Source organism: Myotis lucifugus, unplaced genomic scaffold (assembly GCF_000147115.1).
Source record: "Myotis lucifugus unplaced genomic scaffold, Myoluc2.0 scaffold_90, whole genome shotgun sequence".
NCBI classification, from domain to species: Eukaryota; Metazoa; Chordata; class Mammalia; order Chiroptera; family Vespertilionidae; genus Myotis; species Myotis lucifugus.
In genome coordinates this window covers 1124473-1144889 of record NW_005871138.1, presented here as the reverse complement: position 1 = coordinate 1144889, position 20417 = coordinate 1124473, and the positions used below count along the sequence as shown (strand labels likewise).

Sequence of the window (20417 nt, the reverse complement as noted above, 5' to 3'; positions counted from 1 at the left end):
TCAAATGCCCTGACTGGTCCTGATGGGCCCAATCTCAGGCCAGGCCGAGGGACCTCACCCATGCACGAATTCATGCACTGAGCCTCTAGTATCTCAATAAAGCTGTTAAAAAAAAAAAAAGAATCTGCATTTCCTCTCTTTTAGTGGTAAATTCCTGAATAGCACAATCGCATTTTATCTGAAATTGAATTATGCTTATTTAAAAATAGAGCAATTCAAAAAAACATTTGCAATGTCTCACTTAATGACCAAAATTTGAAATGACACACCTCAATTTTTAAAAAAATGTATCAAGAATTTAACATCCTGCCCTCACCAGTTTGGCTCAGTGGGTAGAGCGTCGGCCTGCGGACTGAAGGGTCCCAGGTTCGATTCTGGTCAAGGGCATGTACCTTGGTTGCAGGCACATCCCTAGTGGAGGGTGTGCAGGAGGCAGCTGATTGATGTTTCTCTCTCTCTCATCGATGTTTCTACCTCTCTTTCCCTCTCCCTTCCTCTCTGTAAAAAGTCAATAAAATATATTTAAAAAAAAAAGAATTTAACATCCTTAAAGCTAAAGGCCGGTAAGCTGAATCAATTTTAACTGTGCTATTGCCACAAGGTGGCACTATCCTAGCTGTAACATCTGTAGAATGTGCTGTAACACCAATGTTCTGTGAATCAGAACCCCAAGTGATTAGAGAGACAAGTGCCATCCTTCTCTGTCTTCCTCCCTCCTTTCTTTCTGCTTTCTCTTTCTTTCTACAGTCACCATCATTATAGCCTCTAACAATATTATCCATTTTGTTTTATTTGATGGTGTCCACACTAGTTCTGATAATGTGCCCCCAATTAGAAATGAAGGTAAAAAACACCATGAAAACGACCAGACACCAAACATACCACCGTGTTCTTCTTTTTTTAAAAAAATTTTACTATATATATATATTGATTTTTTTACAGAGAGGAAGGGAGAGGGATAGAGAGTTAGAAACATCAATGAGAGAGAAACATCGATCAGCTGCCTCCTGCACACCCCCTACTGGGGATGTGCCCGCAACCAAAGTACATGCCCTTGACCGGAATCGAACCTGGGACCCTTGAGTCCACAGGCTGATGCTCTATCCACTGAGCCAAACCGGTTAGGGTGATATCACCATGTTCTTAATATAGAAGAGTGCTTGATACAAAATATTAGACAATTTAAAAACATCAAGAAAGCAAACTATGCCACAGCAGTTGTAGACTTAATTGTCCTGGACTGATGCTGGCTGAGGTCTGGGAAGTCTCCCTCCCAGGCAGTCCTCACCTCACCTGACAGCCAACAAAACTACAGCCATCCCATTCTCCCCTCCCAGAAGTCCAAACCTTCATAAACAGGAGTCAAATGAACCCCAACCCTCCTTTTTTGGTTTCTTTTTTTGGGGGGCGGCGGGGTTGTTATTTTGCAGCAAAGCAGGCAAGAATTTATTGGCTGCAGCAAAAGTACACTCAGGACAGTGAAACAGAAAGGGCTTAGCGTAGAATCAACAGGAGAACCTAGGCTGGGCTGCTTTGGCTCAAGGGAGGTCAGAGAAAAGGGGGCCTTGGAGATAGATTCGGGGGGTTAGCCTGGGACAAAATACTACTGCCTATTGTTCCCTTGGTTGCAAGTCTCTGTGGGTCCCTTACAGTTTAGGAGATGCATGCCTGTGGGGAAGTAGAGGAGGAAGGGAATGGCACGGGTGTTCTCCCCAGATGGAGAGCATGCCTGTTTGTGTTGATGGTACCCATCTCACACTTGAGGCTCTGACTGAAAATATGGGGTTATCTGTCTCTCAGCACCCCTACTTGAACCTCCCCCAACTCCCCGACTACTACCCTCAGACCCAGAGCAGTGCCCCTCCACCCCCAGAGGACTGCCCTAGCTTCCTCCCCTCAGCTTCTAGTTGTCCCCACAGCACCCCTACCCTCACACCAAATGGACCTACTAGAAGTGCTCTTACCTAGCTACCCCCTGCTCAGACTTCAGTCACAAGCCCAGACCCTCCAAACACTGCACGTTCAAGGCTCACCTTACCTCATATGGTCCCTGGTCATAAAGCCCCTCCCCTATTTCCCAAGCGCTCAAATTTGCCAGTGTGGGGGTTCAGAATGAGCCACCCTAAGATGTGACTCAGTGGTATATAATTACTTTGAGCTAAAAACAATTTTAGCATCAGGCTCATAAGAAACTTCTGCCCCTCTCTTTAACTACCTAGAATAGGGGTGGGCAAACTTTTTGACTTGAGGGCCACAATGGGTTCTTAAACTGGACTGGAGGGCCGGAACAAAAGCATGGATGGAGTGTTTGTGTGAACTAATATAAATTCAAAGTAAACATCATTACATAAAAGGGTACGGTCTTTTTTTTTTTTAGTTTTATTCATTTCAAACGGGCCGGATCCGGCCCGCGGGCCGTAGTTTGCCCACGGCTGACCTAGAACTTGAATCAGGGGCCTTGCCCATAATAAAAATTATCAGAAATAACTTTTTAAAATACATTTTTATTGATTTCAGAGAGGAATGGAGAGGGAGAGATAGAAACATCAATGATGACAGAGATCCTCAGTAGGCTGCCTCCCGCATGCCCCACACTGGGGATCGAGCCCACTGACCTAGAATTGAACAGCGACCTCCTGGCTCATAGGGCAACGTCAACCACTGAATTACACTGGCTGGGCAATAACTTTTTTAAGTTTTAGAGAACTGCAGCCTTCTTTTTTAAAAATGTTTTTATTCATTTTTAGAGAGAGAGGAAGGGAGAGAAAGAAATATCAATGATGAGAATCATCAATAGGCTGTCTGCCTCCTGTGCAACCCCCACTGGGATCGAGCCCACACTCCTAACGGGAATCAAACCAGTGCTCTCGGTTCATGGGTCGACGCTCAACCACTGAGCCACACTGGTTGGACAGACATAATTTCTTTTGACCTGTCTAGAAGTCAGGGTAAATTTCTGTTTACTAAATGTCTGTTTTTGGCCCTAATTGGTTTGGCCCTAGCTAGTGGATTGAGCGTCAGCCTGGCAAACAGAAGGGTCCCGGGTTCTATTCTGATCAAAGGCATGTACCTCATCCCTGGCCGTAGTCAGGACATGTGCAGGAGGCAACCAATCAATGTATCTCTCTCTGTCTCTCCCCCTCCCTTTCACTCTCTCTAAAAGCCAATGGAAAAATATCCTCGGGTGAGGATTAACAAAACGATAAACAATAAGTGTGTTTTTGTTATCATTCTGCAATGACTCATTGAAGTCCCCAAGGTACCTTACTTCACCCCTAGCTCAGGATGTCTTATATACATCCATGTTCCCTTTCTATCTCTGAACCTCTCCTGCATGCGAGGTCTATCATGTATGCAAGGTTCCCATACACATGTATGTATTATATTTGGTCATTTTCTTTTGCTAAGCTGTCTCACGTCTATTTGATTAGTAGATCAGCCAGAAGAACCTTGAGAGCAGAGAAGTTTCTTCTTCCCCCACACCAGTTTTCACAGGATTCTACAGGGCCCAGACAGAGGCCTGGAAGCAGATCTGCCTGTCCCACTCATCTTAGTGAGGTGGGAACCCAGGCTCAGTGACTCGTAGAAAAGTACCCTGTGTAGGAAGTCTGTAGTACAGGGTCAGCCCTACAGAAGATATTACCTCTATGGGGGGTGGAAGTGTGTGTTGGGGCCGGGGGGGGGGGCGGGGGGTTGTTAAAGCAGGAGGGAAGCAGATGTAAAAATGCCTGAAGGGCCAGGGAGCCACTTGTAGTCTCCCAGTGGACCTGTCTCATTAGCCAAGCAGTACGTGCTGGAAGTGAGAGAACACCTGGTGACTCCAGGTGGGATCCTGCTGCGTTAATGTGAGCAGGGGCTTTGGGAGGAAGCAGTAAGATGGGACAGTTGTAAGGGATGGAGTTGGGGTAAGGCATTCGATGAGTCAGCAAAACCAGCACCTTGATTCTCCATTAGTAGGCCATCCCTCTCACAGCAGCCCATGGTGCAGAGGAAAGTTGGTTGGGTGTTGTCCCAGGCACTGAAAGTTTGCCAGTTCGATTCCCAGTCAGGGCACCTGCCTAGTTTGCAGGCTAGATCCCTGCTGGGGATGTGCAGGAGATAGCCAATTGATGTTCCACTCTTACATCGATGTTTCTCTCTCCCCCTCCCTTCTTCTTTTTCTAAAAATCAATAATAAAAAAATCTTTTTCTTTAAAGTTTTTAATCTCTTGTTTATAAATTACCCAAAGTAGGGGCATGTGAAGTGAAGTCAGGGGGCAGAGTGCAGGGGATAGGGTGCAAGTGAGAGTCTAGGTGAGGCTGATAGAACAAATCTTAAAACAGAAGGAAGATTGATGTTTTAGACTCAGAAGACCGATGGGGGGAGGGGAGGGGAGGGGAGGGCAGTCCATGGAAATGTGTCTATAGAAAGCTGCCATTTAGGAAACTCAGGCAGAACCAAAGGTAATGGAAATCATGAAACCGGTTTGGTAAACAAAGAATCCTGACAGAGCATGAGCTGGGCCAACAGTGGTCACACCCACCAGTGGTCACACCCACTAAGCCAACTCAGGTTTCCCTGCTGTCCCCGGCCTGTGGTGCGGGCCCTGCAGAGATTCCATTTCTGGGGTCTCTGGCAAACAAGCAGACAGGACCTGTAGGACAGGAAGAAGCCTGGGGTGGATCCCATCTCTGCCAGGAAAAGCAGCAGGATGTCGGGCGAGGTACTTCTGTAGTCAGGGAAGGACGTTTAGCTCTTATTCCAAGTCAAATCTAAGAACCCCGTGAGGGCCAGACTCTTCTTGTTCATGCTTATTCCCAGCGCAGCGCCGAGAAGGGGCTCGGCCCCTAGGAGCTGGAAGCACTGCTGAGGCCTGAACTGGCTCCGGGCACCAGGAATCCTGTGAACCCAGAGTCCACCATGATAATGGGGTTTGCTCCTGGCCGCAGGGGTGAGATGGAGAGAGCATGGCATGACTGCTCATGGCAGCCAGGTGGCATGCATCCACGTGCCAAGCCTCATTCTGAGACAAACTGACATCACAGCTCAGACAACCTCCATGCAAAGTCCAGGCCTGCCCTGACTAGTTGTATGCGCTTGGGCAAGTCATTTCTCCACTCGGGGCCTCAGTTTCCAAGGACAGAGGATACTTAATTCCCGTCCTGCCTGCATCGGGGATGCCAAGATGAGATCCTGGGCTGGGAGGAGCTTAGTAACCGGAAGGGCTGGAGCAGGGCCTCCTGTCTGTCTGTCCCCGGTGGCAGAGGCTGCTGACTGAATAAGGAAGGCCCAGAGCCCTGGAAACTCCAGATGGGCCGCACTCCAGGCACTTGCCAACCACCTTTTCCAGGGAGAAGAAACACGGTTGTCTGAATTTCCTGCTCTCAGTGAATGCAAGGCAGCCCCAAGCCCAATGTGTGCCCCTTCAAAGAAAAACCCACATCTGAGCCGGGCACTGCACACCCATCCCAGAGGCTCTGATGTGGGCCAGGCTGTGCCAAGGGTCCTTCCTTTTCTCTGCCCTCAGCAGGGACTACCCAGACCCCGGGTCAAACTCACAAGTCCAGTCCTGGACTTTAAGGCAGGGAAACTGAGGCCAGGGACCTGGAGGGGCTTATTCAAAGCCCCCACTAAATGTGCACCTGAACCTCCTAGTTCGGGCCAGGCCCGGGCTGGGTACTGGGTCCCAGAGCTGAATCTGACTCTGCTCTGCCCCAAGGCCTCCACTCCCAGAGCTCCAACCTCAACCCCTCCCTGGACCCTGCACACATTTGCCCAGCGGCTTGGGTGGGGGTTGGGGTACACCAGCACTTCCTTCAAAAAAGCCAAGACTCACCTGAAGAACCAAACATCTCCTGGCCCTGACACTGACTCCCAGACACTCCCAGGACCCCTCTGCATATGGGGAGGCCCCCCGACACTGCCCTAGAGGCTGCACTTCTGCTGTCAGTTCTCCCACTGGAAAGAAAAGACCCAGCTCAGGTGGCAGGTTTGGATCCAACTGGTGCTTCCTGGGCAATCCCAGTGTACTTTCACCCAGGCCACTTAGGGGGCACAGGAAGGTTGGCTCTGCCCACTGACCTCAGCTTAATGCAACCATCACCTTGATACAGGGAGACCAGGGAACAATAAGCTGCAGGCATGGAGGTTTCCCCTTCATATAAAAATCTTTAATAAAAATAGCTCTCAAGTGGCCTTATATGGTGATGGAAGATTGACTTTGGTTTGTGGGTACACAATGCAACATATAGATCTTGTATCATAAACATCTATACCTGAAACCTATATGATTCTATTAACCAATGTCACCCCAATAAATTTAATTTAAAAAAATAAATTTTAACTTTAAAAAATAGCTCTCTACAGAACCAGTCATAAAACAGAAATAGCAAATTCAATTTCCTGCCACCTGGGCAGGAGGGAATGAGGCAAGCTGAGCAGGCCACAGAAAACTATGCCAGGCCCAAAAGGTACAGCTCTGGCTGGCTACTGACACATGGGATGTGGGCTCAGGGTTGACACATTTCATTTTTCAAGAGGAGTTACAAATAATGTCTTGTTGGGAAAAACTTCATTTTTTTAATGGTGGTCACTAACTGATCACCCTCCCCACCAAATGGCAGTTAAAGGTTAAATAAAACACTTACAGGCAGCCAGTTAGCAGCCTGTTTTACACATTCAATATAAAAATAAGTGGGTTCATACAGTAGCAAAACATTTGTACAAAGGTGACAGCTAAACTGATAGCATGTAGGCAGCCTTTAAGGGAGGGATGGGACAGACTCCTCCCCCGAGACCATAGCTGAGGTAAGAAAAGGTAAAAGAACGAATGGTAAGAAGTAGCAGGGAGCCTTGCCGCACTGGCCTGCCAGTCTGTAGTCCCAGGACAGCAGAACCCTGTAGGTTAATGCAAGGGCCAGCTGGGGCTGAAGAACTCCCGACAGGTTTCCAGACCCAGGGAGCACCCTCACTCAGCCCTAATATCCCATGAGTCTTTTGGCCTCTTCGCTCTGGGCCTGCAGGGTCTCACTTGCATACTTCTGGAGGAGTTCCATCTTCTTCCTTCGCACAAGTGCCTCCTCGATCTGTGAATAAGGGTAAAAGACTCAGGCAACAGTGCTCAGTGAGGCCCTCTATGTCCTGCCAGAACCCAGCCAGGAGGGAGTCCCCGTGAAGGAGGCCATTGAGGAGCTCAATACACAGAGCGTCTTGAAGGTCCCTTTCTCTCCCACTGGAAGCATGTGAACAACAGAATATTTACCAGTTTCCTCTAAAGCAGATAAAACCCTGCCTTCTCTAGATCCCACCCCTATTATGAGCACAGTGACCAGCGCCATGTGGTCAGGAGTCAGAGCTGCTCCTATGGACAGATGGGAAAAGAACCCAGTGAAGCACTCAATGGAGTCTCCTTTAGAGGCAAGGCCCCTGGCACCTGGGAAACTACACCTCCAACGCAGCTCACCCTACCTCTTGCTGCGACGGCACAGGGACATGGGCGATGAACTTCTGCTGCTCATCTTCGCCTCCTTTCTCCTGGCTGCCTTCCTCATCAGACTACAAACAGAGAACAACCAAGAGTCTGTGAGTAGGAGACCATGAAATAAACATTGGCAGTGCTATAAAATGCACTACTCTGCAGCTGTTTAAAAGGGCGGGGGTGGGGTGGGGTGGGGGGGGGAGGGGGAGATTAGGAAGTTCTGTACTCATACAGAAACAACATCTATCTACACTAATAAAAGAGAAACATGCAAAGTGGTGTCACTCTGCTATGCCCACCAGCCAATTAGGATGAGCATGCAAATTAACCCAACAAAGATGGCAGTTAATTTGCATATGCAGGTGTGGAGCAAAGACTGAAGACTGAAGAGGCTTGGCTTCTCCGCTGTGGCTGGAGTGAAGGCCTGGGTCCTAGGTGCCGGAGGAAAACTGGTGCCAGCAGCCAGGGGAAGGAAGGCCTATTGCACGAATCTCTTCGTGCAACAGGCCTCTAGTATATCACGTGCAACAGGCCTCTAGTATATCACAGGGGGCAGACGCTCAATGCAGGAGCTGCCCCCTGGTGGTCAGTGCGCTCCCATAGCAGGAGCGCCGCTTAGCTGACTGACGGGCACCAGACACTGGGCTCACAGTTGGCAAACGCAGCTGTAGGGGCGCAAGCCTCGCCCACCTCCACAGCAGTGCTATGGAGTGGCAGCAGCAGGCGCAGCGGGGCTGGGATGAGTGGGAGTGGAACGGCGCCCCCCCAGGCTCAGGCTCCTCCCCAGCCGCCTGCCGCTTCATACACTACTATATGCCTTGGGGGATGTCGAACTGCTGGCTTCAGGTGGAAACCAGCAGTATGACACCCCCTGAGGGGTACCGGATTGCAAGAGGGCACAGGCCAGGCTGAGGGACCCCATCGATGCACAAATCCGTGCACCAGGCCTCTAGTTAAGTATAAAAATCAACAGAACATTGTTTATATTATGCTAACTTTTGCAGTAGGAAAGAAAATAGAATAGAAACTAGTGACAGCAGCAAGAACTAGGTAGATGGAGGGCAGAGCTGCAAAAGACAATCTTTGTTGACTATCTTTATATACTGTTTTGTTCTTGATCTTTGTAAATTTATTATCTATTTAAAAAAAATTAAATTTAAAGTTTGGTTAAAATGATGGAGTAGGTAAATGCTGTATTGTCCTCCCACTACCACATCAAAATTACAACTAAATTATAGACTGTCATGAGAACAACCTGGAGACCAACTGAACAAAAGTCCTATAACTAAGCTATATAGAAGTCGTCATGTCAAGACTGGTAGGAGGGGTAGAGATGCTGAACCTGCAGGTCTCATACCCACAGTGTGGCAATTAAGAACCAAGAGAGCCCTAGTTGGTTTGGCTCAGTGGATAGAGCATCAGCCTGTGGACTGAAGGTCCCCAGTTTGATTCCAGTCAAGGGCACATGCCCGGATTGTGGGCTCAATCCCCAGTAGGGGGTGTGCAGGAGGCAGCTGATCAATGATTCTCTCTCATCATTAATGTTTCTATCTTTCCCTCTTCCTTCCTCTCTGAAATCAATAAAAATATATTTTAAAAAAAAGAATCAAGAGAGATATCTCCACTGCGGATGTCCCCAGTGAGGAACAAGGGGCCCCACCCCCATACCAGGCTCCCCAACCCAGAGCACCAGTGCCAGGAAGAGGAATCCCATAACATTTGGCTGTGGAAACAAGCAGAAAATTCATCCAAGTGAGACGGAGGAATGCTGGAGACCGAGGCATTCCTCTTAAGGGGCCTGGAAATGGACTTACAAACTCATTCACTCTGGGCTCCAGCACTGGGGCAACAGCTTGAAAAGTGCAAGATACATATGGGGAGGAACTAAATAGACGAGCTTCAGGACAGGTGCTGGAGGGGCAGGAGTCAGGGCAGTTCTCTCCAGGACAGAAATGTTGGCAGGCAGCATTGTTTCCTTGTTGAGCCCTCCTCCCATCTAGCCTGGCTAACACGGTTCTCCCCACCATGATTCCCTGAGATCCAGCCCCACTCAACTCAATCACCCAGCCTGAGCCTCTTCTAGCAGCTGTTCCACATAAGCACTTTCTTAAAATCACTGAAAGATGCATAAACCCCAAACAAGCAGTGGCTGGCCTCAGCATGCCTTGTATCTCTTGGTAAGCAGTCCCAGACTGAGTATATGCAGCAACTGGTCTCAACAACTTGCACCATAACTCCCATCAGGTGTCCCCGAGGCTGGCATAAGTGGCAGCCAGTCACAGCTTGAAATGTAGCTTCAAATAAGTGGCCATAAGCCTAGCACAACTGGCAGCTGGCCTCAGCTCATATCACAGTGTCCAGCAAAAGGTCCAAAGCCCAACATTAGGGGCAGTTGGCCTCGGTTCACAGCATAGCCTCCCCCAAATGCCTTCAAGCAGCCACAACTGCAGAGCACTTTGTAGCTCCTACCAGGAGGCCCCAAGCAAGGCAAAAAGCGGTGGCTAAACTTGACCTGCACTGACACCCTTCCCAAAAGGTCCAGGCTTCACAACTCAGAGCAGAAGGTAAGTGAGCGCCAGAGGGACCCTCACTGCCCACCAGTACCTCCTCCTCCGTGACAGCATAGATGTTGATTTCTTCCTCCTCTTCCTCCTCCTCTTCCTTTTCTCCTCTTGCCAGGCGAGCCTCTCTCTCTGCTTTCCACTTTTCCACTAACTGGGCTCTGACTGAAGACAAGAGACAGCAGGTGTTACTTTGGTTTCTAAATAAGCTTTAAACATCATGCAGGGCAAAGCCAAGATGTTCCCTCAGAAAAGGGTCACCCTTTATTCTGCCCTGGTTGAAGGGAATCAGATGTGAGGGGCAGTCTGGTCTCACAGAGCTCTGACTTAAGTCACTACAAGGCAGCTTTTTAGGGAACATCCTCAGATCCTCCCCAGTTCATCAACCTTGGTGACTTCCTGATATGCCCATGTGAAAAGAGATGCTGTATATAGCATGCTGGCAAAGGGCTCCAACTCCTGACTACCTGCTTCTAAAGCCCTCGTTCAGTGCACCTCCTGGGGAGTAGCACTTATTCTTCACAGGGTTGTCATGAGGCTTCAAAAGAATGTCCGTAAAAGGCTCAGCATTTGCTTGTCATGGAGGAAGCTCTCAGAAAGGGAGACCCATTTTGCTCTACACTGATATCCCATTACCTGTGTTTAAAGCAGATCTAAATCTCCTTAAGTGGGCACTACTTCATGACTTCAAGAAAGGCTAGTCTGGGAAGGAATCCTGGTGGACAGGGAGCAGGTGAGATGACCCTCTGTAGCTTCTCCAACATGCTCCTTCTGGCCCAACACCATGCTAACTGCCTCATAGTTACTGGGAGTTATGGCATTAGCAGATCATTTCCTCTGAGGACCATTAGCAACAAAGAAAACTCCCTTCTGGCATAAAGCACTATCTAAAAACCCAGTTTCAAGAGAAAGAAACCAGATGCCAAATATAATGAAACGAAATGCCTGTAGACCTACATTTCTTTTCATATTCCTGTTCCAAAGGCACAATAACACCATCATCTTCATCTAGGTAACCGTAGTATTCAAAATCAATTGCCTTCATGAGCTCAGCACGTGTCTTTCTTGGAGGAGGAAGAGCTAAAAGAAAGAGTACCAACTTAGCTGAATTTCCCATCATTATCACACTCAAGCCTTCTCCCTACACAGTTACAAAGGCATATAGTATGTGTGTTCATGAAAATATGAAAGACATTTCTTTACACTAGTAATTGGATTATATAAGTGGTACTATCCATCAGTGTTGAAACCGTTCACCCAATTAGTCCATTTAAAAAGAATTTATCCTGTCCTTGCTGGTTTGTCTCATTGGATTAGTAAGCATTGGCCCATGGACCAAAGAGCCACGGGTTCGATTCCAGTCAAGGGCACATACTTTGGTTGCAGGCTTGACCCCCAGCTGGCCCAGTAGGGGTGCATGCGGGAGGCAACCAATCGATGTGTCTCTCTCTCTCTCTCATTGATGTTTCTCTTTGTCTCTCCCCCTCCTTTACACTCTCTCTAAAAATCAATAGAAGCTCTGGCCAGTTTGGCTCAGTGGATAGAATATCAGACTGCAGACTGAAGGGTCCTGGGTTTGGTTCTGGTTGAGGGCACGTGCCCGATGTTGGCTCGGTCCCCAGTGGGGGGCATCTGGGAGGCAGCCAATCAATGACTCTCTCTCATCATTGATGTTTCTATCTCTCTCTCCCTCTTCCTTCCTCTCTGACATCAATAAAAAAATTTAAAAAAATAAATAAAGTAAAAATCAATGGGAAAATATTCTCAGGTGAGGATTAACAACAACAACAAAAAAGAGGCTCTGGCCGGTTTGGCTCAGTGGATAGAGCATCGGCCTGTGGACTCAAGGGTCCCAGGTTCGATTCCAGTCAAGGGCATGTACCTTGGTTGCGGGCACATCCCCAGTTGGGGAATGTGCATGAGGCAGCTGATCGATGTTTCTCTCTCGTCGATGTTTCTAGCTCTCTGTCCCTCTCCTTTCCTCTCTGTAAAAAATCAATAAAAATATATATTAAAGAGAGAGAGAGAGAGAGAGAAGAGAAAAAAAGAATCTATCCTAATTAAAAAACAACAACAAAAGCTGGCAAAGCTTTATGGACAGAGATGTACATCACAGCATTATTTATATAACAATGAAAATTGAGAATATCTTAGAATAATTAATTGCAGAATGTGTATGAGATGGGGTAGCCTCCAGCCCCAATAATACTGTTTTTCACAAGGTGCTTTGATAACAGAAAATGCCATAATGTTTAATGAAAAAAAATAACCAAAAACACGAAAAAAAAAAAACATTAGGGGAAAACATAAGTATATAAAAAACACAAAAGAAACTATAAAAAAACAAAACAGATAAGTGAGAAAGACCTGAAGAAAATATTTTCAGACTTAGGATTACTATTCAGAATATTTAAATAATTCTTGAAAATCAAAAGGGAAATGACACCCTGGCTGGGTAACTCAGTTGATTAGAGTGTCATCCAATATGCAAGGTTATGGATTCAATCCCTGGTCAGGGCATATACAAGAATCAAGCAATGAATGCATCAATAAGTGAAACAATAAATCGATGTTTCTCTCTCTCTCTCTCTCTCCTTAAAATCAATAAATACAAATTTGGGGTTGTGGAGGAGAGAAATGATAACCCAACAGATTGGTCAAAGAATAAAGCTGATAATTTAAGAAGAAAAAAATTCATAAGTATACAAATGTCAATTAATAACTGAATTTAATTATCAATTTCATTAGTAATAAAAGAAATAAAACTAGCCCAGCCAGTTTGGTTCAGTGGTTGAGCACTGACCCATGCACCAAGAGGTTACTGATTTGATTCCAGTCAGGGCACATGCCCAGGTTATGTGCTCTATCCCCAGCAGGGGATATGCAGGAGCCAGTCGATTGATGTTTCTCTCATTGATGTTTCTGTTTCTCTATCCCTCTCCCTACCCCCATCTTTCTCTAAAAATAAAAAATAAAAATAAAAATAAATCAATTAAAAAAGAATTATGCTAAATTTACTCTGCCTGTCTATAAATGGGGCAAAAAACCTGCATGACAGCACATCTGCTTACAACATGGTTTACTGAATACTTTAAGCTCCTGTTGAGACCTACTGCTCAGAAAAAAACGATTCCTTTCTAAATATTACTGCTCATTACAATGCAGCTGGTCACCCACGAGATGTATGAAATTAATGTTGTTTTCATGTCTGCTAACACATCATCCATTCTGAAGCACATGGATCAAAGAGTAATTTTAACTTTTAAGTCTTATTCTTTAAGAAATATATTTTGTAAGGCGATAGCTGCCATAAATAGTGATTCCTTTGATGGATCTGGGCAAATAAATGAAATATCTTCTGAAAAGGAGTCACCATTCTACATTTCATTAAGAACATCCATGATTCATGAGAAGGTCAAAATATAAACATTAACCAGAATTTGGAAGAAGCTGATTCCAACCCTGATGGATGACTTTGAGGGGTCTAAGACTCTAGTCAAGGATGTAACTGTAAATGTGGTGGAAACAGCAAGAGAGCTAGAATTACAAGTGGAGCCTGAAGATGGGACTGAATTCTGCAACCTCATGATAAAACTTGAATGGATGAGGAGTTGCTTCTTATGGATCAGCAAGGAAAGTGGTTACTTGAGATGGAATAGAAGCCCTGGCCAGTTTGGCTCAGTGGATAGAAGATGAAGATGCCGTGGAGAGTGTTGAAATGACAACAAAGGGTTTACAATATTACATACACTTGATAAAGTAGTGAGAGGTTGGAGAGGACTGACTCCAATTGTGTGTGTGTGTGTGTGTGTGTGTGTGTATGACTCCAATTTTGAAATAAATTCTACTGTGTGTAAAATACTATCAAACACCAAGGCATGCTACAGAGAATCATTCATGAAAGGAAGAGTGAAACAATGAGGCAAAGTTCACTGTTGTTTTATTAAGAAATTGCCAAAGCCACCCGTCTTTAGGAACTACCAACCTGATGAGTCATCAGCCATAAACATCAAGGAAAGACCCTCCATCAGCAAAAAGATGATTACTCACTAAAGGGTCAGGTGATGGTTAACATTTTTTAGCAATAAAATATTTTTAAATTAAGGTGTGTACATTATATGTTAGCATAATGCTATTATTGCAAACTTAATAGATTACAGTATAGTGTAAACAACTTTATATACACTGGGAAACCAATATATTCATAACTCTCTTTACTGAGATATTTGCTTTATTGCTGTGGTCTGGAACTGAACCTGTAATATCTCCAGTGTATGCCTGTGCACGAAAACTCCAGACCAGTGGTTTCCATTGTGAAAGGCCAAGGTTTGACTGAAGTTTCCCAGGGCCATGAAAGGACAGGAGAAATAAGGGTGCCTGGCTTGGATTGACACAGAGCAGCTTGATTTTTCTCTATCTTTACCTATTGTGGTTAGGCCCACGGTCTTACTTGTCGGTTTTTTGGGGGTTCCCCCCCCAAATAATAGGTAAGTGAAATATGAATCCAATTCAATTAAAATCCTGCCTTGTAATTTTGGGACATTTCAGAATAAGAGTCTAGTATGTGCAGAGTGTGGAATTTGGCACTAGTCATTTCTAGGTACTTTTCAGCCCCAATTGTGTATCCTGGGTCTGTAACTTCATTTCCTAGTGCTTAAAGGTTCTTGTTAAAAACCTGGGAACAATAATTCTGATACTACTGGGCTGCTGTGCAGCTAAGAAGTAATATAGGAGAAGCACCCAGCATATAGCATATCTACTGTTATGATGATTACCAATAAATTCAAGGCTAGTATTTTTGGTTCTCTGAGCAGCATCAGAAAGTGGCAAAAAGGGAGCCAATGAGAAAGTGGTTGATCTGTTTTCTGAGAAAGATTGGTATGATGTGAAAGTACGAGTTATGTTCAATGTAAAAAATATTAGAAAAACACTAGTCACAGGACTCAAGAAACCCAAATTGCACCTGATGGTCTTAAGGGTCGTGTTTTTGAAGTGAGCCTAACTTATCTGAGAATGATGAAGTTGTATTTAGAAAATTAAAGCTAATTACTGAGGATACTCAGGGCAAAAACTGCCCAATTTTCATGACATTGATCTTAACCTGTGACAAAATGTGTTCCATATTCAAAAAATAGTAGCCCATGATTAAAGCTCATGTTGATATCAAGACTACTGACAGTTATTTAATTCATCTATTCTGTGTTGGCTTTACTAAAAAACACAGCAATCAGGTTCAAAAGACTTCTTAGGCTCAGTATCAACAGTCTGCCAAATCTGGAAAAAGATGAAAATCATGACCCAAGAGGTACAAATGACCTGAAAGAAGTAGTCAAAAAATTGATTCCAGATAGCATTGGAAAAGACATAGAAAAGTCTTGCCAATCTATTTGTCTGCTCCATGATGTCTTTGTCAGAAAAGTAAAAATGCTGAAGAAGCACAAGTTTGAATTGAGAAAACTCATGAAGCTTCATGGTGAAGGTAGCAGTTCTGGCAAAGCCACTAGGGATGAGACAGGCTCTGAAAGTGAAGTGAGCTAATGGATATGAGCCCCCAGTCCAAGAATCTGTTTAACCGCGATCGCGCTCCTCCTGTCTTTCACCAAAAGTGCCGGGAGCGCTATTGCGCTCCTCCTGCAGTGTCACTATTAGAGGCTAGTAGTTCACTCTTTATTGACAGATGGCACCTAAGTGCAGATTACTTATGATGTTGAATGTCTGTAGTTCTAAAATTGACCACTGGCATTTATCTGCCTAATCTTTTACAGGTACTACGATTTTATGAAGTTTACTCAGATTTTGCAGCCCTAAAGCTTCGAAATGGCGTCCAGTTCTAAGTCTGCTTTTATTAGTGATGATGATATTGCTAAATATGTCAATTCTTGCTGTGAAGATGACAATTTTGTGGAAGATACTGGAGAAGGGTGCCCCTCTATTTTAACATTATATGCTTTGTTCAAATTTTTTTTTCTACTAGTATTTTATAATACAATCAGCAAACAACATATGCCAAAGATGAAAACAAATGTAGTAAAGGTTTCCTTAAGTTTTTGAATATGTAACTTCATTCACTTGCGATTCATAATTTTTTTCCTAAACTGCTGTAAAATCAGCAAAAATGCCTTGGCAATTTCAGCACAGTTCCTAGGATATTGGTTAGCACTCAAAGGGTTAAAATTCAGACTTACTTCAATGGTGACAAGTAAAAGTCTATTTGTAATGTTTAAAAAAAATTTGAGGCCAAAACCCACACAAATATTAATTACTTACGTTCTTTTTCAAATAGCTCTCTAACACCAGGCAAATCTTTTGCTGCTCCAAAGTATTTGTAACCTCGATTTCCCGGGACTTCTTTGCCCTCATGATCCAGCATTTTAGGGCCAACTTTCTTAATGGCAAAGAAAAAGAGAAAATATTTATGTACACAGAAAAATAATTAGGCACCTTTTTATCCTTTAAAAATCCATCTAAATATCTAAAAGTTGGTTGAGTGTTCTCCCATATATGGAAACGTAGTGGGGTTCAATTTCTGGTCAGGGCACAAACCCAGGTTGTGGGTTCGGTCCCTAGTCAAGCCAGGTATGGAAGGCAACCAAATGATATTTCTTTCTCACATGGATACTTCTCTCTCTCTCCCTCTTTCCCTGCCTCCCTTCTCTCTCTCTAAATAAAAAAAAACTATAATAATAAAAGGGTAATATGCTAATTAGACCTAATGTCCTTCCGGATGTCCTTCCTTCCAGACAAAGCCACAGTAGGCGGGGGCCACAGCAGAGGTGGCAGAGGCCCTCGGCCACGGCGGTGGTGGACAGGGGCCAAAGCAGAGGCCACAGAGGCCCCCGGCCATGGCGGGCAGGGGCTGGGACCAAGGTCCTTGCACGAAATTCGTGCAAGGATAGGCCTTCCTTCCCCCGGCTGCCAGCACCAGCTTCCCTCAGGCACCTGGGACCCAGGCTTCCCTCCAGCTGCGGGCAGGCACCCAGGACCTGGGCTTCCCTCGAAGCCCCAGCTTCGTCCAGAAGGTCATCCAGAAGGACTTCTGGTCTAATTAGCATATTAGGCTTTTATTATTATACACATCCTCAGGTGACGATCAAAGAAAAAAGCAGGATTACAAAAAAAGGAAATATTCAAGTATTGCAGACAACTAAGTGTTGTTCTGCTTCTTTATACTTTTCTGAACTTTATACTTTTCTTTTTTTATTGTGGAAAAATACACATATCATAAAATTTACCATCACCCTGGTCAGTGTGGCTCAATTGGCTGTAGCGTTATTCCGTGGACGGAAAGGTTAGCATTTTAATTCCCGGTGGGGGCACATATGGGAACCGATTAATGTGATTCTCTCTCATACATTGATGTTTCTTTTTTTTTCTCTCTCTCTCTCTCTCCATCCCTCCCTCTCCCCACCCTCACATATCCTTGGATGAGGAAAAAAAAATTTACCATCTTAAGCATTCTTATGCCTACATAAAACTGATAATAAATACATTCATAATGTCATGTAATCATCACCACCATCCATTGTAATAACTCTTTTCATCGATTAGGCAGCAGCTGGGAGAAAAATCAACACACCAGGGAACGGACTCTAACCTCAGTGGCAGAGTCGGCCACCACCCGCCACACTGGGGCTCAGCATCAATGATAAGAGAATCATTGATCGGCTGCCTCCTGCACTCCCCCCCACTGGGGATTGAGCCTGCAACTTGGGCATGTGGCCTGACCAGGAATTGAACCGTGACCTGGTTCATGGGTCAACGCTCAAACACTGAGCCATGCCAGTTGGGCAGGGTCATGGTCATTTTAAACAAGGCCCAGAGAAATCAAGGGGCTTACTCAGGAACATCTGGCTGGTATCTGTAGGTATCCTATCTGATCTGAGCCTTGTTCTGTGGAGTCTTTAAACATTATCCGATCTATCCTTTTCATAGGTTTCCTGTCCACATGCAACAGGTACCTTTTTTCAAAATATTTATTTTTATTGATTTCAGATAGGAAGGGAGAGGGAGAGAGATTGAAATATCACTGATGAGAGAATCATTGATTGGCTGCCTCCTGGGGATCAAGCCTGCAATCCACACATGTACCCATGACTGGAACAGAACCAGGGACCCTTCAGTCCGTAGGCTGACGCTCTGTCCATTGAGCCAAACTGGCTAGGGCCAACAGGCACTTTTTCAAGCCTTCTTTCATGTCTTGAGTGCTTGCCCTCTAGCAGGCACAGGCTGGGAGCTGCAGGCTCCTATTCAGGCCCTATCCAGCCCACCCAAAATCTCACAAGCTCATTCCAAACAGCCACAGGGACTGCTGCTTACTTACTACATAATCAGGACCACCCAGCTCCTTTATCCGGACCTCCCAGTGTCCTTTCTCTCTTAGCAATTTGTTAATTTCATCATTCAGGTCACGAATTCGGAATTCACCTAAACCAGCTAGAAAACAAAAACATTCATATCATATCTTCAAAACACCACTCAGTGTCATGCCCATAAAAATAAATGCCACAACAATAGACATATTAGGGGACTTTAACACCCCACTGACATACTGGATAGATCTTCCAAACAAAAAGTCAACAAGTAAACAATGTCCTTATACAACACACTAGATCAGATGGATTTAATTGATATTTACAGAACATTTCATCCCAAAGCTGCAGAATATACATTCTCCTCAAGTGCACATGGAACATTCTCAAAACAGACCACATGTTGGAACACAAAATAAGTCTTTACAAGTTTAAGAAGACTAAAATCATATCAAGCATCTTCTCAGATCACAATGGCATGAAAATAGAAATCGACAACAAAAACATTAATAAATATTCAAACACATGGAGGCTAAATAGCATGTTATTAAATGATGAATGGGTTATCAATGAGATGAAAAAAGAAATCAGACAAGAAGAAAAAGTCATCCAAATTGGAAAGAAGGAAATAAAACTGTCATTCCTCGAAGATGTCAGGCTATTATACATAGAAAACCCAAACACTCCACCAAAAAATACTAGATTTAATAAATGAATTTGGCAAAGTAGCAGGATACAAAATTAACATCTAGAAATCAATGGCATTTTTATACACCAGTAATGCACTCTCAGAAAGAGAAACTAAAAAGATAACCCCATTTACGACTGCAACAAAAAAATGAGATACCTAAGAATAAACTAAACCAAGGAGGTAAAACACCTGTACTCGAAAAACAACAGGACATTGACAAAAGAAATAAAGGAAAAAACAAACAAATGGAAGCATTTACGGTGTTCATGGATTGGAAGAACGAGCATAATTAAAATATCCATACAACACAAAGTAATCTATAGCTTCAACACAATTCCTATTAAAATACCAAAGACAGCCCTAGCTGGTTTGGCTCAGTGGATAGAGCGTCAATTTGCAGACCAAAGGGTCCCAAGTTCAATTCCGATCATGGGCACGTTCCTTGGTTGCAGGCTCCTCCCCAGCCCGGGCCCTGGTCAGGGCTCGTGAAGGACACAACCAATTGATGTGTTTCTCTCACATTGATGTTTCTCTCTGTCTTTCCCTCTCTCTCCCACTCTCCCTAAAAATAAATGGAAAAATATCCTCTGGTGAAGATTAATTGAAAAAAAAAGGCCTCATCTACACTAATAAAAGAGAAACATGGTAATTGGCGTATGACCGCTACCCTTCCCATTGGCTAATCAGCATATCCTTATGCAAATTAACTGTCAGCCAAGATGGCGGCCGGCAGCCAGGCAGTTGGAAGCGAACATGAGGCTTCCTTGCTCCAGTAACTGCAGACTCCAATGTTCCCCGCCTGACTTGCAGGCCTCTGAGCTGGCAGTTTGAAACTTTATAACAAATATAGCCGGCTGGGATCTCAGAGCTGAAGTTATACATTGTTTCGATTATAGAACGGCAAACAAACCAGCAGCGGAAGCCTCAGAGCTAGAGCCAGAGCTAAAGCTGGCCCAGAAGAAAAAAAAGAAAAAGAAAAAAAGGAGTGGTTGGGAGCTTCAGTCAAAACCGCCAGCCTTAAGGCAGCCCTCAGCCCCTCACCCAGACTGGCCAGGCACCCCAGTGGGGACCCCCACCCTGAAGGGTGTGTGACCAGCTGCAAACAGCCATCATCCCCTCATCCAGGCTGGCCAGGCACCCCAGTGGGGACCCCCACCCTGATCCAGGACACCCTTCAGGGCAAACCAGCCGGCCCCCAGGCCTCTATCCTATATAGTAAAAGGGTAATATGCCTCCCAGCACCGGGATCAGCGGAGCCGCGAGGCCTCCTGGCACCAGATCAGCGTGACAGGGTGCAGCGCCCAAACCCCCTGATCGCCCTGAGGCTCTGTGTGTGACAGGGTGTGGTGTCCCAACCCCCTGATCGGCCCTGCTCTGTGTGTGACAGGTGGTGGCGCCC

The 20417-nt window shown here is 45.1% G+C and overlaps 1 protein-coding gene and 1 pseudogene across 1 annotated transcript in view; one reads left to right on the top strand and one right to left on the bottom strand.

Moving 5' to 3' along the window:
- Positions 1-5253: 5253 nt before the first annotated feature.
- Positions 5254-20417, bottom strand: part of LOC102432003 (pre-mRNA-splicing factor ISY1 homolog) — a 21640-nt gene continuing 6476 nt past the window's right edge. Inside the window, exons 5-10 of the mRNA XM_006091321.3 lie at positions 18339-18451; positions 16286-16403; positions 10976-11098; positions 10062-10183; positions 7448-7534; positions 5254-7065 (exon numbers count right to left, since the gene is read on the bottom strand). Of these exons, the coding sequence (XP_006091383.1) occupies positions 6958-7065; positions 7448-7534; positions 10062-10183; positions 10976-11098; positions 16286-16403; positions 18339-18451 (671 nt within the window). The 3' untranslated portion in view covers positions 5254-6957. The remainder of the gene's footprint in view (positions 7066-7447; positions 7535-10061; positions 10184-10975; positions 11099-16285; positions 16404-18338; positions 18452-20417) is intronic.
- On the top strand, positions 13484-15590 carry LOC111826579 (annotated as a pseudogene).